The sequence below is a fragment of the Amia ocellicauda genome, chromosome 5 (genome assembly GCF_036373705.1).
Source record: "Amia ocellicauda isolate fAmiCal2 chromosome 5, fAmiCal2.hap1, whole genome shotgun sequence".
NCBI classification, from domain to species: domain Eukaryota; kingdom Metazoa; phylum Chordata; class Actinopteri; order Amiiformes; family Amiidae; genus Amia; species Amia ocellicauda.
This window is the reverse complement of record NC_089854.1, coordinates 2,854,219-2,871,708: the sequence shown is the minus strand read 5'-3', so window position 1 is coordinate 2,871,708 and position 17,490 is coordinate 2,854,219. Positions and strand designations below refer to the sequence as shown.

The 17,490-nt window shown below is 41.7% G+C and overlaps 1 protein-coding gene across 1 annotated transcript; it reads right to left on the bottom strand.

Annotated features, from left to right (window-relative positions):
- Positions 1-4: 4 nt before the first annotated feature.
- LOC136749203 (acidic mammalian chitinase) lies at positions 5-14,003 on the bottom strand. Its single transcript, XM_066703247.1, has 11 exons — positions 13,836-14,003; positions 9,938-9,964; positions 6,399-6,603; positions 5,370-5,426; positions 4,893-5,058; positions 4,520-4,644; positions 3,977-4,100; positions 3,431-3,613; positions 3,035-3,151; positions 2,555-2,684; positions 5-720 (listed from the first exon to the last, which is right to left on the bottom strand). The coding sequence occupies exons 1-11, from the start codon at positions 13,864-13,866 to the stop codon at positions 557-559; spliced, it is 1,329 nt and encodes a 442-aa protein (XP_066559344.1). The 5' UTR covers positions 13,867-14,003; the 3' UTR covers positions 5-556.
- Between the last annotated feature and the right edge of the window lie 3,487 nt (positions 14,004-17,490).

Genomic DNA, 17,490 nt, shown 5'->3' with positions numbered 1-17,490 from the left:
TTTAACAATATACTTATCCCTTCCAGACCGGACAGTGTTTCTGCGTTTACAAAAATGGTCCAAACAGTGTATTCAGGGTGTTGACTTGGCCTCCAAATTCCCCAGATCTCAATCCAGTCGAGCATCTGTGGGATGTGCTGGACAAACAAGTCCGATCCATGGAGGCCCCACCTCGCAACTTACAGGACTTAAAGGATCTGCTGCTAACGTCTTGGTGCCAGATACCACAGCACACCTTCAGAGGTCTAGTGGAGTCCATGCCTCGACGGGTCAGGGCTATTTTGGCGGCAAAAGGGGGACCTACACAATATTAGGCAGGTGGTCATAATGTTATGGCTGATCGGTGTATATAATGGTAGTACTGTAGAAAACATGGAACAAACACATCTAAACTTGTTCCTATTTACAGTTAGGTTTATTAACACATTTATTTGCACAATCATAATAATTATAATAATTCTAGCCTAATAAAAAAAAATGAAAATACTGATTATACGTATATTCAATATTTGTTAATCTTATAATTGGATGCCCATAAACATTCTAGCTGCATTCTCTATGCAGTGTAGAATGGTGTCCCCTGAAAGTAGAAGCAACCATGTAAAAGCAACAAAAGTGTGGTGGTGATTGTGGTTTTGCTCTTTATGGTGTTTGTAGCTCCGTGGACCGGCTTGGTGGTGGTCTTTGAGGTGTTTGTGGCTCCAGGTAGGGGTGTGGGCTCTGGGAAGAGAAGTGGGAATCATCAGAGCGATATCATGTGTGCTGTGCTGATAAGAGCGGGGTGCCTCACGGCTTATCCTACCCTCCCATGTAACATGGCACTGTCACGCAGCGCTCCATTCAGAGATGCTGCAACAGATAATGAGAGGCTTGTTTGTGAATACATTAGACCAAAACAAATACACAAATACATGGCTGAAGCTGCTGGGATGCATTTGTGGTGGCCATTGAGGGCACAAAACTGAGCCAGGAAATTACAGACCAATCAGTCTCACCTGCATTACTTGTAAAATGTTGGAAAAATGATGAGACAGAAAATAGAGGAGCATCTTAATGAAAATCATATTTTTGGAGATAGTCAGTTCTTTGAACATGCAACTGCAGTTGTAGATCATGTGAAAGCATATGATATGATATACTTAGATTCTCAAAAAGCTTTTGATAAGGTTCCACACCAAAGACTGATCCTCAGATTGGAAGCTGTAGGCATTCAGGGAAATGTAAGTAGATGGATTATGAACTGGTTGATGTCTAGGAAACAGAGGGTCTCGATTAGAGGAGTTGCTTCTAACTGGAGTGAGGTTGTTAGTGGAGTTCCACAGGGATCAGTACTAGGGCCTTTGCTTTTTCTAATCTATATTAATGATCTGGACTCTGGGATAGATAGCAAACTTGTCACATTTGCAGATGATACTAAAATATGTGGCTCAGCAGATACAATCTCGGCAGCACAGGCTATTCAAAGGGACTCAGATAATATTCAGTTGTGGGCGACACCTGGCAGATGAAATTCAATGTGGACAAGTGCAAGGTATTACACGCAGGTAACAGAAATGTCCACTATAATTACACTATGGGAGGAATAGAAATAGATGAAGTAACACATGAGAGAGCACCTTCTCTCCCCTCTGTTCTCAGGGGGTGGGACTTATTTTTTACGAGCTATAACTGCATCCAAACAAATTACCAAAAATCAGGGAGCTGCTTTCCCCAGTCCTGCTCCTGGGGGGCCAGGTACTGTTGGCAGCTTATGACAGTCAATGAGGAGAGACAAATGGTAAAAGCATGATGGATCATTTTTATGCAGTATTACTGTATTTCATGCTGTATTACATGCAGGTAACAAAAATGTCCACTATAATTACACTATGGGAGGAATAGAACTAGATGAAGTAACGCATGAGAAAGACCTGGGAGTCTATGTGGACTCCTCACTTTCTCCATCTAAGCAATGTGGGGAAGCAATAAAAAAAGGCAAACAGAATTTTAGGGTATATTGTCAAAAGTGTAGAAGTAATGTTAGGACTGTACAATGCACTAGTTAGAGCTCATCTGGATACTGTGGACAGTTCTGGGCTCCACACTTCAAGAAAGATATCGCTGCTCTAGAGGCAGTTCAGAGGAGAGCAACCAGACTTATTCCAGGTCTGAAGGGAATGTCCTACTTAGAGACTGAGGACCTGAACCTTTTCACCCTGGAACAGACGAGACTACGTGGGGACTTGATCCAAGTCTTCAAAATCATGAAAGGCATCGACCACATCAAACCAGAAGAGCTTTTCCAGATCAGCAGGGACACACGCACTCGGGGACACAAATGGAACTTGGGCTTCAAGGCATTCAAGACGGAAAACAGGAGACACTTCTTCACACAGAGAGTTGTCACAATCTGGAACAAGTCAGACTGGATAGGATCCTTGGATCACTCAGATATTAATGGACACCAAACGAGCATGATGGGTTGAATGGCCTCCTCTCGGTTGTAAACTTTCTTATGTTCTTAATGACTGAACTGCAGCCGACTACTCTGGTGGTCATTGGTCAGATGACTTACGGTTGAGCAGGTTGCCCAGGTAGTTGATCAGGGGGTAGGGCCCTTCTCCGCAGAACTGTCCCGTAAAGTCATCCAGATCCAGAGCCCACACTAATGCCCCACCGAACTTGTTGTCCTTTAGCCATTGGACCTGGAGGGAGGGAGAGTGTGGGATGAGCAGGGAGGAGACGGGCAGAGAAGAGAGGGAAGAGGACGAGGAGAGGGGCAGAGAAGAGAGGTATAGTGAAACACAAGGAATCTGGATCAGTGTCCTCATTCAAAGAATGGCTCCCTTAGAGAGGACAGTAATCACAGAGACATAGGATCACAGACATGCCTGCATAATATAACTTCCTTTATTTTAATATATACTCAGGCGGGCCTTGTTGAGTTTTACTATAGTAATGAAAATGAATCCATTACAACCAAACCAAAACAAACAAGTACATTAATTACTGTATCTCTTTATTACTTTAGTTTCAGCACTGTGGCAGGGGGTACCTTGGTCTCGTAGCTCTCCTTGTTGTCGAAGCCCACCCACTCATTGCCCTTTGAGACGTAGGGCACCTTCTGGTCCTGAATCCAGTTAATGGAGACACCTTGTTTAAAAGTGCAGATCTGAAAGAGAAGAGCGTGTGATGATGAGTTGACTACTACCAAAAGACCAATGCATATTTGTTAATGGTGTGGTAATCATTCCCAAGAGCCAAGCTAGGCTTCCGGCTGAGAGGAAGTGGAAAGTTCAGTCAAGTACTATGGTGGTCCTTGGCATTTCCAAGACAACAGTAAGGACAAGAGATCCTTCTCTGTACTTAGATAGGGCACAGGCTGTAATGTGAAGCACTGACTGGTTTAGGGGCAGACATATCTGGCCTTCTGAGGAATTCCTGCGTTCACCTCGTAGTAAGACCAGAACCCAGCCTCCCGGGTGTACGGGCCAGCTGAAGCAGCGCCGTTGGCAGGAGCCCCCACCCCGGTGTCATTGGACGTGAGGCGGAATGTGCGCCCATATGTGGGGAATCCCAACAGAAGCTTCTCCGCAGGGGCGCCCTGATCCCGCCAGTACTTCATCGCAAAGTCCTGAGGTAGAGAGGGACACAGAAATAGAGAGAAAGAGAGAGAGAGGAGGTGTAGGAATGAAGTCATACAAAGGGAATTAATAGATATAGCTGAATTGGATTGTTTGTTTGTTTGCTATTCTTATATTCTGATTTTCTGCCATGTCTGCAGAGCAAGAGGGTAATATCAAGAATTACAGAGCTCAGGGTTTTACAAAGAGTTTAGCTGACTGCACTGAAGGTACCAGACACTAGCACGAACAAAATTGTATGTAACTGTGAACACTACCACTTGTATAGCATGTTCAAATGATCACATGTCCAGCACTGCACCCCCTCTCCAGCACTCAACCCTGCTCTGTGGGCCCTACAGTGTTTCACGCACAATATTGAAGTAGATGAGATCCCCTTTGTCTTTGGAGCCGCGGTACAGGGGGCTGTTGTGTCCAGTGAAGGATTCCCAGGCTCCGTGGAAGTCGTAGGTCATCACACTGATGAAGTCCAGGTACCTGGAGAGACAGACAGGGTGCTGTTCACTGAATTTATTTTATTAAACCTTTTAGATCTTGTATTTGTTTAGCACCCTGTAGTGTAATACTGTAAATAGGCACATGCGATTTTCTAATGGTAATTTCAGTTCTTCATATCAGGTCTTGATGAAGGATTTGAATCATCCCATTGCTGTGGCTTTGGCCTGTGTAGCTGAAGGGGCGTGAGTCACTTTTTATAGCCTTGCAGTTGTACAGTGTATGACTGGTGCTTAGACGCCTGCCCCTGCTCTGTCTGGTTCTGCAGTTTTGTTGTGTGTTTGATAAAAGTCGCCACCCAAGTATACAAATAGCCCGCACTGTGGGATGTTTGTTTAATGGATTCTCTGTCTGATTGTCCAGGATTGTCTCCACCCCCCCACCACCTTTCCTTGACTCACTTGGCGATCTCGGCAATCTCATAGCCATTGTCAATGTTGTCTTTCCCAGCAGCCACTGCAGCTGTGAGCAACAGTCTGGGACGCCCAGTCGATTTGCTTTCGTCCTCGTAGGCAGACAAGAGCTCCTGCAGCCGTAGGGGAACAAATCACTGGGACTTAATAAATGATAAAAGATACAATAAAAAGCAAAGGCGAGTTAAATGTGTCAGCATTCCTGGTCTTGTGTGTGTATGTGTGTGTGTGTGTGTGCTGCCCCTGACGTCAGGGCCTACCAGGCATTGTCCTTGAATTCAAGACAGGTAACAATATTTGAATGTTTTTAGCTTGAAAATGATCCATCATGGAGGGAGGGGGCTGCGGTAGATCAACTGACCTTCACCAACAGGGTGAATTTCTGCTTGTCCCCCAGGGGGCTCCCTCGACCACCAGGGTACTCCCAGTCCAGGTCCAGCCCGTCGAACCCGTGTGTCCGCAAGAAGCTGATGGTGGACTTGATGAATGTCTGCCGGTTGGCTGGCGTGGAGACCATGATGGTGAACCTGGAGTGAGACAGGCAAAGACCGAGTTAATCTCTGACCCCCAGCACCTACACCGACACTGATAACTGCGGAATTCATCATCCATTATAATCGTACACGTCAACACATTTCCCCACACTGTTCTGTTCTCGTAGGTCGAGGGGTTATAACAGGTCACTGATCCACATTGCAGAGATTTTTACAGTTCATATTTCTAGAGCCGGAGAAAAAGTGTGTCTCATCCAGTAGTGGAAAAAAAAAAAACAATTGTCTTGGAAAATTAGATTTTTTGGGGGAAAATGAAAAGCAGGATTAAGAAGACAATGACTTACTGGCTTGTCCCAAAGTTCCACCCTCCGACGGCCAACAGAGTCTTCAATTGAGGGTTTCTGTAGAAGGTGAAAATAAATAAATACACACACACACACACACACACACACACACACACACACATACACACATAAATAAATACATCTATTGGCCACTTTTACTGGGCAGGGTCTGGTTTACCTTACACTGTATTATTACAGTATTTAAATATGAACTACTGTTCATAGTTACTGAGCTGTGAATTTGTATTTGTTCCATGCCAATGATAATGAAGGATTTATGTAATTATATGGAGCAGTAGATAATATGTATAAGTTTCCAAATTGAATGAAGCCTTAGCTTGACGCTCTTTTTCCACTCCCTTTGTCTGAATCCCCATCCAAAAAATTCACACGTGCACTTGAGAAAGTTTAACTGTTTACTTCTCCATAAAATAATTGGTACAAAAAATCACCATTGAATTATTCCACAAAATCAAGGCGATAATTCCCGATGAGCACGATATACAAAAGGAAATTAGTTAACATAAAGGCAGTGTAGAGAGAGTGAGCGAGGTCTAAAAACTATTCTGGCTCCACTCCATGCTTGCCTGACCTAAAGCCCTCCCACTTTCCCCGTGAGCAAATCCAAAGTGCAATTAAAGGTACACACAACCACTACAAAACAACAATCATACCCGACTAATCCACACATCTTAAGTGCAAGGAATAATAACAATTAACCCATTACATCCTAAACATGAACCATATATACACAGTAAACACTGTAAACATTTCCCTCGCTCTCCTCTAAATCAACAAACCATATAAATGATTGTTGCCCTACATATTACACCAAATTACTACACGCTAATTACTTAGTCTTATCTATACCCCATTGATAAACTTAATTAAGGCTTCTACAATATGCAAAAGTGAGAGGACGTTTACAGGAGGAACGCTTTCCAGAATGAAAGACACAACATGCTGCCTTGTCTCGTGTAACATTGGCACAACAATGACAGGATGCAGGCTGGACCAACACACACCCACCTCTGCTTCAAGCCGTTGAAGGACTGGTACAGCATCTCGTCATTCCACTCAAAGGTGACAAGCTCATTGTTTGAGTTGATGACGGAGAAGGCGTAGGTCAGGTGGGTGCAGATCTTGGGATCCACATTCTCTGGGAGGTACTTCCCAGTACCAGGCCTGTACTGGGACCAGTTGGTGAAGTAGCACACTAGCTTGGTGGCTGAACCTGGGGGAGGTATAGGGACAGAACAGGTGGGTTCCTCCACAGCTGAGGTTTATGTGACAAAAGAAGGATAATTACAGAGGGCCGTAGGTTGGGTCTAGAGCAGGTATTCCCAACTGGTAGACTGCAGTCAGGATGCGGACCCTGAAGCAATTGTTTCTGGACCCATGGCTGGCTCGTTCATTGAGCAAGTGTGTGCAACTGCACAGGGTTTACTAACCTTTTAAAACCTGCATCATGAATATCATGCCTACTAAAGGCAAGTAACTGATCAGATGCATCATACAGTGAAGTAAAAAAATATTTGATCCCCTGCTGATTTTGTATGTTTGCCCACTGACAAAGAAATGATCAGTCTATAATGTTAATGGTAGGTGTTTTTTTTACAGTGAGAGACAGAATAACAACAACAAAATCCAGAAAAACGCATTTCAACAAAGTTATAAATTGATTTGCATGTTAATGAGGGAAATAAGTATTTGATCCCCTATCAATCAGCAAGATTTCTGGCTCCCAGGTGTCTTTTATAGGTAACGAGCTGAGATTAGGAGCACTCTCTTAAAGGGAGTGCTCCTAATCCCAGCTCGTTACCTGTATAAAAGACACCTGTCCACAGAAGCAATCAATCAATCAGATTCCAAACTCTCCACCATGGCCAAGACCAAAGAGCTGTCCCAGGATGTCAGGGACAAGATTGTAGACCTACACAAGGCTGGAATGGGCTACAAGACCATCGCCAAGCAGCTTGGTGAGAAGGTGACAACAGTTGGTGTGATTATTCGCTAAGAAACACAAAATAACTGTCAGTCTCCCTCGGTCTGGGGCTCCATGCAAGATCTCACCTCGTGGAGTTTCAATGATCATGAGAACAGTTAGGAATCAGCCCAGAACTACACGGGAGGATCTTGTTAATGATCTCAAGGCAGCTGGGACCATAGTCACCAAGAAAACAATTGGTAACACACTACGACGTGAAGAACTCAAATCCTGCAGCGCCTGCAAGGTCCCCCTGCTCAAGAAAGCAGATGTACAGGCCCGTCTGAAGTTTGCCAATGAACATCTGAATGATTCAGAGGAGAACTGGGTGAAAGTGTTGTGGTCAGATGAGACCAAAATTTAGCTCTTTGGCATCAACTCAAGTCGCCATGTTTGGAGGAGGAGGAATGACCCCAAGAACACCATCCCCACCGTCAAACATGGAGGTGGAAACATTATGCTTTGGGGGTGTTTTTCTGCTAAGGGGACAGGACAACTGCACCGCATCAAAGGGACGATGGACGGGGCCATGTACCATCAAATCTTGGGTGAGAACCTCCTTCCCTCAGCCAGGGCATTGAAAATGGGTCGTGGATGGGTATTCCAGCATGACAATGACCCAAAACACACAGCCAAGGCAACAAAGGAGTGGCTCAAGAAGACGCACATTAAGGTCCTGGAGTGGCCTAGCCAGCCTCCAGACCTTAATCCCATAGAAAATCTGTGGAGGGAGCTGAAGGTTCGAGTTGCCAATCGTCAGACTTGAAACCTTAATGACTTGGAGAGGATCTGCAAGGAGGAGTGGGACAAAATCCCTCCTGAGATGTGTGCAAACCTGGTGGCCAACTACAAGAAACGTCTGACCATTGTGATTGCCAACAAGGGTTTTGTCACCAAGTACTAAATCGAAGGGGTCAAATACTTATTTCCCTCATTAACATGCAAATCAATTTATAACTTTTTTGAAATGTGTTTTACTGGATTTTTTTGTTGTCTCCAACTGTTAAAATACACCTACCATTAAAATTATAGACTGATCATTTCTTTGTCAGTGGGCAAACGTACAAAATCAGCAGGGGATCAAATACTTTTTTCCCTCACTGTATATGTTCTGCCCCCCGGAGCAGTTCTGTTCTAACAGAGTTGGTTTTGAAAATGTTTCTTCACGGATTGGGTCATTAATGCCTCGTTTCCACTGGTTTAAGTGTCCGTGCCATGCCGGAGCTTTTTTTTTAAACCAGACCATTGTGAAGTCCATCCCTGTTGTGGGAGGAGGCAGCGCGATTGTGGGATTGGTTTGTGTTTCATTTTAAAAACATAGAAAGTAAACGACACTACGAGCTATAGAGCCTGACATGGAAAGGATGTTTGTGTCTATTTTATTCTTTCTGCTTTACATGATTGTAAACAACATAAGAAATACAGGTATCTGGTTAAGAGATATTAGGAAGAGCTAAACGTGTATAGACAACATTATATTCAGACAAGCATTATGTTACTGTAAGAAAACTTTTGTGCAACAATAACAACACATTTGCTATTTAATAATAATAATAATAATAATAATAATAATAATAATAATAATATCATCACTTGTGCTAGTAGATATGCATTTTAAATGGCACAACGTGTCTGTCTTATTACACTTTCTACAGATTTGTTACTGCAAACAACACTTTTTGCCGTATTATTATTTTTCATGAACTTAGCTGACACCTTTAACCAGGGCAACAGTTGAAACAAAATACATGTTTCACAATCAATCATACAGTAACAGCAGCTACAATATAGCAGGTTATAAATTAACAAATGTGCACATTTCAGTCATGGCGTTGATAGACTTGTGTACGCATTTATTAAGCCAGTCTGTGACAGGACGCCATCTGTCATTGCATGGCTGCTGCTGATGCACGCTAATTAGGTGCTCATGTGCTCCACCCGTATTGTCTGCTGCCTCACAGACTGCCTGTGAACTCACGGCTGCAGGCAATGAGCACTAAGGCAATTGTGTCGTCAGCACCAGCTGTGGTTCTTCTATTTAATCTCTCTCCTTCCCCGAGTGAGGGAGCTAACCCAGTATGAAGGAGTACTGGTGCTCCTACCTTTTGACTGCCCGGAGCACCCTTTTTGTTTATTTGTTTGTGTCCTGTTTTGCCTTGTTTCAATGTGCTGATGACAATCAGATTGGGTACACCGTTGCAAGTGGCCAAGCAGCTTTTCAAAAATTAAACCAATGAAAAACTCCCTTCGCTGAACAATGACTGAGCAACAACCGAATTGATAGAATCCAGTTTAAGTTTCACAAAGACGAGATTGCTTTGTTTAACCTCTATGGTCAATGGATGTACTGCTAAGTTTTTGGAAAGGTGGGTGGGTGAGGAATTGTGCTGCATTACAGGAAAAAAAAAATCACACTACAGCTTAATTGCAGACTCTATTAACACGCTGACACTTTTTTGGGGAACCGTAACACCCCACTTTCCACACTGCTCCACAAAGTGTCTACCCCCCTCTCCATTGGGTAAAAGGATCTTCACTAAATTATGTAGGGAACCCCTGGTCTACAGCATTCAAAACTTACCTAGCTGGACCAGCACCAGGAACAGACCTAAACAGGAGACACAGGAAAAGAGATTTAACCCAGCCTTCAACTAAATACACCAATCAGACAAACAGTGGACAAAGGACGTGAAGAGATCCTGGTTTACGCTGTTATTATTCATGTGGAATGATGAAAGCTAGCTGTAACTATTACCAGGGAAATAATTATTCTGTCATCCACCACAGTTGTTGTCCGTGGTCTTCCGGGTCCTTTGGTGTTCCTGAGCTCACCAGTGCGTTCGTTCTTTTAAGAATGTACCAAATAGTTGATTTGGCCACACCTAATGTTTTTGCCGTCTCTCTGATTGTTTAGTTTTGATGAAGGCACAACTGAAAGCAAAACGCCTCAAGAACAAGCAGGAACCAAAGACACTGCAGTGCAGGCTGGCAGAGCATCACCAGGGAAGAAACCCAGCATCTGCTGATGTCTATGGGTTCAGACTTCAGGCAGTCATTGACTGCAAAGGATTTGCAACCAATTATTGCAACTCACAGTTTACTTAATGATTATGTTAGTTTGTCCAAATACTGTTGAGCCCCTAAAATTGGGAGGACCACATATAAAAATGGGTGTATATAAGAACATAAGAAGAACATAAGAAAGTTTACAAACGAGAGGAGGCCATTCACCCCATCATGCTCGTTTGGTGTCCATCCAAGGATCCTATCCAGTCTATTTTGAAATGTTCCCAAACTTTCAGCTTCTACCACATTGTTGGGTAGTTTATTCCAGATTGTGACGCCTCTCTGTGTGAAGAAGTGTTATGGGCTCAAATTAGCACCATAAGTATCGCATTCAAAAAAATAAATATTGTAAACAAAACAAAAACTTGAGAAAAACTTGATGTTGAGATAAAAAATAAAAAAATCGAATGTAAAATGTATAGAATTGTAAACAAAAAAAATGTATCGAAAGCAAAAAAAATTATCGAGAGCAAAACTCGCCTGCAGTTGCTGTCTTTACTTGTGATGCTGCAATTTTTGCTTTCGCTGCCAGTTTCTTTGCTTTTTTTTTTTTTCGTTACGAGTTTTGGAGCGGTTTTTGTCGTGAGGGCGGGATTTACAGGGAGGCGCGGATCCTGGGTCTCCATTGGTCCAGCAGGTTTGAGTGACGGTTCTTCTTGACCCAATCAGGGAGCAGGGGGCTGGTCTGGTGATCTCTGTGTGGGACGGGAATCCAGTGTCTCGGTTTCAGCAGCAGCGCCGGTTCCGCGACTCATTAAAGCCCCTGTGTGCGCAGACCTGCAGCCAAGAGCTGCGCAATCACTGATCACCGCCATTGAGCCCAACATACAGCACTGACCGGCTCCGTGCACAGTGACATGTTAAGATCATGTTCATATTAATGTACCTGCAGAGCACTTTAATTCAGCTGCTCAGATAACAGCGCCAGACTGATGGAGCTCACAGCATTTAGCAAGAGGCAGATGGAGGGGCATCGTATTCATTAATGTTATGTCGCAGTTTATGTTTAGGTAAGAAACGCGCACACACATACATGCTTTAAATAAAAGTTGTGGACAATCGCTTTCTACATATTACATGTGTTTATTTCATACAGCCTTCATTCGCATCCTAGCAATGGCGCCAGTGATTTTGTAGGTGCACATGCACGGCCAGGTAGCTGCTCGACTGTGGGTCAGGAAGAGCCGTCACTCAAACCTGCTGGACCAATGGAGACCCAGGATCCACGCCTCCCTGTAAATCCCGCCCTCACGACAACATCTCAACATCAGTTTTTTCTCAGGTGTTTTTTTGTTTACAATTTATTTTTTGAATACTTATGGCGCTAATTTGAGCCCATAAAGTGTCTCCTGTCTTCTGTCTTGAATGCCTTGAAGCCCAATTTCCATTTGTGTCCCCGGGTGCGTGTGTCCCTGCTGATCTGGAAAAGCTCCTCTGGTTTGATGCGGTCGATGCCTTTCATGATTTTGAAGACTTGAATCAAGTCCCCACATAGTCTCCTCTGTCCCAGGGTGAACAGGTTCAGGTCCTCAGTCTCTCAGCAGGACTTTCCCTTCAGACCTGGAATAAGTCTGGCTGCTCTGGTTTAAGCGCCGTGTCCGCCATGCCGTCCTCAGACGCGTCCAGAGCTTTTACTGCAAAACCAGCCGCTGAGATCCGTCCTCTGATGGGCAGCAGCGACTGCGGGTTTGGTTTGTGTTTCGTTTTAAACAGAGACAGAGATCAACAGGACGAGCGACACAGCCTGACGAGGACAGGACTTTGTGTGTGTTTTATTCTTTGTGCTTTACATGATTGTAAACCGCGTAATAAATACACGTTTCTGTTCAGAGATATTAGGAAGAGCTGAACGTGTAGAGACATTATATTCAGACAAGCATGTTCACATAAGAATACGTTTCCATGTGCAACAATAATACTAAATAGCAAATATGTATTGCTATTATTATCGTCATCATTCGTGCTAGTATATATGTATTTTAAACGGCACAGCGTGACTCGCTTAATGTATTACTCTTACTACAGATTTGTAACTGCAAACAATACTTTTTGCCGTATTATTTATAATGTACTTATCAGACGTCCTTAATCAGGGCACGTTATAGTTGAAACAAAATACACACGTTTCAAGATTAATCATCCAGATACAATATAGCCGGTTATAATTGAACTAAAGTGTGCGCGTCTCAGTCATGGCGTTTATGGGCGCATTTATTTTACCAGTCCTTAATGTTTCAGAGGGAAACCCAGATCTGCTGTATTAATGTATTCATTAATACTTGTAAATGGACACGTTAATGAAATCGTGTTGTCTTCACACTGACTGTCTCTGCGGATTGTCCTGCACACATTCACACAACACAGCCTGAAACACGGCCAGCTGATCATACAATATTAATACAACCGGCTGCTACCATCCGATTATTATCCTTCAGTTTATTTTTAACTAGTCAGCACTGCACCGGTCCTGTGAAATCACAGTTTTTAATGCACTCGGATATTAACTGTAATCAGTCATTGTTTCTGTACGTGGATTTCACTCCATGCTGCTAATAAAACTGCAATTTCTTCGTGATCGCACTCGGCACTTGAGATTATATCTTCCGATACAATGTATCTGATCTCTGTGTCTCAAGTCAAGCGCACACCTCCAATTCTGATAGTGAATCATGTCCTCAGTGGGACACGTCCAGCACCAGCAAGTTAACCGGCCACAAAACACGACGCTCCGCCAGTGGAAACCTGGAATAAGTCTGGTTGCTCTCCTCTGAACTGCCTCTAGAGCAGCGATATCTTTCTTGAAGTGTGGAGCCCAGAACTGTCCACAGTATCCAGATGAGCTCTAACTAGTGCATTGTACAGTCTGAACATCACTGCCCTTGTTCTCAATTCTACACTTTTGACAATATACCCCAGCATTGTGTTTGCCTTATTTATTGCTTCCCCACATTGTTTGGATGGAGAAAGTGAGGAGTCCACATAGACTCCTAGGTCTTTCTCATGCGTTAATAGTAACAGTGTAATTCCTACACCGTTCACCCAATTTGGATGTAACTGCCCTCAAATTAAAGATGAATGTCTACTCTTAAAGCACATCTTGATTGTTTCCTTTCAAATCCATTGTGGTGGCGTACAGAGTCAAAAAGATGACAATTGTGTCACTATCCAAATATTTATGGACCTAACTATATAAGAAAATAATGTAAGAAAAAAAATCTCACTTTATATTCTCATCTATCTTGCTATGGGTCTACCTATCAGAATCTTAGTTCAGTTTAGTAAAGGAGTTATATATTTGAATATTTGGATTTTGAGCTAATGCTCTCCATAGGACCCCAGAACAGGGCATAGCATTAACTCTCTCTCATCCCTCCTGCAGAGACCACCTCTCTCTCATAAAAAAAAACACTTACCTGCTAAGAGAGTTAGCTTCGTCATTGTCATCTGGCTTTTAGTTTTTGCCTGCCTCTGTATTGGTGTTTTCTCAGCTCAGAGACACCTTTTCAGGTTCTGAGGGGGACCAAGAGGAAGAAAAGTTTATAAAGCCCCTGTTATGTTCAGATTGGACAATACCCAGGGCCCTGTCCGTCTCCTTCCCCTAGATGCTTTGCGGTGCATGTGTTCACCCGCCTAGGTAACTTCTGCAAATCTGAACTTTACATACTTTCCTTTTCACAGGAGAGGTGGAACCAGAAATAAAGAAATAAACAAATGAGTACCTGAATGACAAGAGATAATAATAATTGAATAGGTGATGAAAGAAAAAAGGAAGAAAAAGACAGCAAGGAAGGATGGAAATAAATAAATAGTTCCACAGGTGTTGAAATATAAATTGTTTAACTCATTTTCTTCTGGCAGTAAACAGTAGGGAAAATGTTTGATTTTGCATACTGTATTACATTTAACAAAAACAAATATATACATGTATTTAACACACTGGTAAGGGATCTTGAAACGGTACACTGTTAGATAGATACTATTTCTCATTATACTCTGGATAGAGAGCTGATCAGTTGCAGATACTGTGGAAGTCTGCCCAGGGATGATCAATAAGACCGATGTCCGGCTGCTCTCCGTTCAAGACTCAGTATTGTAGTTTAGCTTCTGTTGTGTTCATTATAATGAACCACTAATGTAACAGGCACTGTTCACCAACATAATCTCTTCCCGCTCATGAACTGAACATTCATCTGAACCATCCCCCCAGTCATTTGTTGGTTCTTTAACATCAGACTTAAGCACCAGATTCAATTGAGCAAGATCCGGCACTCCTTCACACCTCACTACCTGCTGGAATCTCTGCAGCATAACTAGGAGTGTTCTGCAAGGGACTGTCATTTGAATTAGAAGCTAAACAAGTAATTATGTTTTCTCCAATTTGTTGAATAATATCAGTAAGCAGTTGCAATGGCATAATAGAATCAGTGGATGAGGAAGCGTCCAATTTGCGGGGGCTTCACATCTGGGTTACTCCATTCAACTACTAATGGGGGGGCACTGGCGTAAAAGTCAAAGGGTGAGCTTTCAAACTTGAAGCCAATAAGGGTGGAGAATCATTTAACACCCCTCTACCCCTACTCCTCCCAACACTGGTTTCTCACATTAAATTGTCCATTTCTAAACACTTAACAAATTAAAAGATACACAATTCAGACAGCAATGCAACAGCCACAGTGTTCAGCTCGAGCCAACAGAAGAATGGTCAGGGAACCAGTTGTGACAGGTGTAGTTTGGTCATCGACCGGTCACAGTTCTTGGGTTGCATTGTGTCTAAATAAACTGTGCCCTTGAAGTGATTTTTCATCAGGCTATATGAAATGAAAAACAGACATTTCAGCCCTCTCACAAACATTACAATGACTGCAATAAAAAAGGCATTTCACAACATTTCACTTTTGAAAAAGAAAACGGCAATGAAATATAATACTATAATTACACTGCGACCCACTATTGCAGATTAAAATCCACGTGGCAAAACATATATTGTGAAATTTAAAAAAAGATATACTGTACAAGTTCACCACAATTTTAATTTAAAAATACAGTTTGTCAGCTATTCATTTACAAATAACTTGGCTACTTTTGGCACTATACATGAGCCTCTCATAATGGGTGTAGTATGAAAATTCTAGGGGAAAAAATCCTTAAAAATATAGAACTCAGAGTAACCTATTAAAAAGAGGTAACATATTAATGCCAACAAGTGATAATATATGTCTGTACAATACCCAATAATAATATAAATTATAATGTTGTTTTATTACATTTCACGTTGCCTAATTAGGCGATTAACATTTGCAAATTCCAGTTCTTTGGGCTTTCACTGTGCTTAGTCCCGTCTTCAAGAAGTAAATTACCCAATCAGTCGCATTATAAATGTCCTGCAGGTAAGCAGGTGATCTGTTGTATGATCTTCATTGTGAAATGGAAGTAAGATATACTGTTATATTTATTTTATATATTTACATTTTGCATTGAATAAATACTGACATTTATCACTGTGCGCATTTCCATTGTGTTTTCATTCTTCCAATTTTGATCGTTAACACATGATCAGGTGTCTATGTTGATAGACAAGGTGATGTGTTGTGGAATTGGAAAGTAAACTATAAAAATATATTAACTTCCTATTGGTTTTGTCTAAGTTGCCTAGGAGAACACATGTTATGCAAAAATAACTTATTTAATGGTAGTACTGTAGAAAACATGAAATAAACACCTAAACTTCTTCCTATTTACACTGAGGTTTAGTAACACGTTTATTTTAACAATAATATTTATCATAATAATAAATAATTAATTATAAACTAATCATACAAATATTGATTACATATATTCAATATTTAATTGTTCATATTATAATTGTATATCCATAAACATTCTATCTGCATTCTCACTCTCAGAAAAAATGTTTTTTTGGGGTTCTATACGGCATCGAAGGGTGCCCATATTAATAGAATTAGAAGCCAATGCAGCAGGGTTGTTCCTTCTTCATTATTTAGAGAGAATGGAAAAGTCATATTCTATGTAAATTAATAATAAATACGTTCCTGATTCTATCATATTCAAAAGTCATTGTCTGTGGATTAATTACATGCATTTCCTCAATTGATAAAGTGAAAGACATTCATATGAACATATGTTTACCATGTACTTTTTGACTTAAGTATCTGGAATTAATTTTGTATGAGCATTTACTGTGTATCAAATTGAGGAGTTTGTTTACACAAAGTGCACATAGAAAACGAAACCCCCCGATCAACAATTATATTATAATATATCATTGCCCTGAAAAGAGATTATTCAAGCGTAATATTGCAATACATGAGTTGTTGATGTATTTCAGGAACCAGAAGCAGCAATGCCAACAATTACATTTGATGGGAACAACCCCCTTCAAGCTGAGACGATTAGCATCATAAGGCCCTCAGCAGACATGGATGCCTCAATAGCCATGGGCTGTTTGATGGCAGTGTATTATTTGTTTGGGGTGCAATACCCAAGAGGGGCTCAACACATCTTACATTTTATGGACACATTTTTGTTCAAATTAAATAAGGACAGAAAGAAAATGACAATACCGGTATTAAGGATGTGCAATATGTTGTCCACGAAAATCCAGGTTCTATACACTTTTAAGGCATGTTGAGTGTTACATATGAACAAATAATTGTTATAAGCTTGTTGTTTTTGGATGTATGTAATTAAATATAAATGTCAGCATAGTTTTATCTATCTTATTCAGGATAGATCTTATTCTTATGTGTGTATATTTTTATACTAAATCATTGTTTGCTAGCCCATTTTTCCTGCTTCTAACACATCAACTTTGAGGACAAAATGTTCACTTGCTGCCTAATACAGTATATCCCACCCACTGACAGGTGCCATGATAACGAGATTATCAGTGTTATTCACTTCACCTGTCAGTGCTCATAATTTTTAATGGCTGATCGGTGTATGTATCATCGCATAGGACGTTTTGGGGATCTATATAGAACCATTTTTTCTAAGAGTGACAGTGTAGAATGGTGTCCTCTGAAAGCAGAAGCAACCATGTAAAATAAA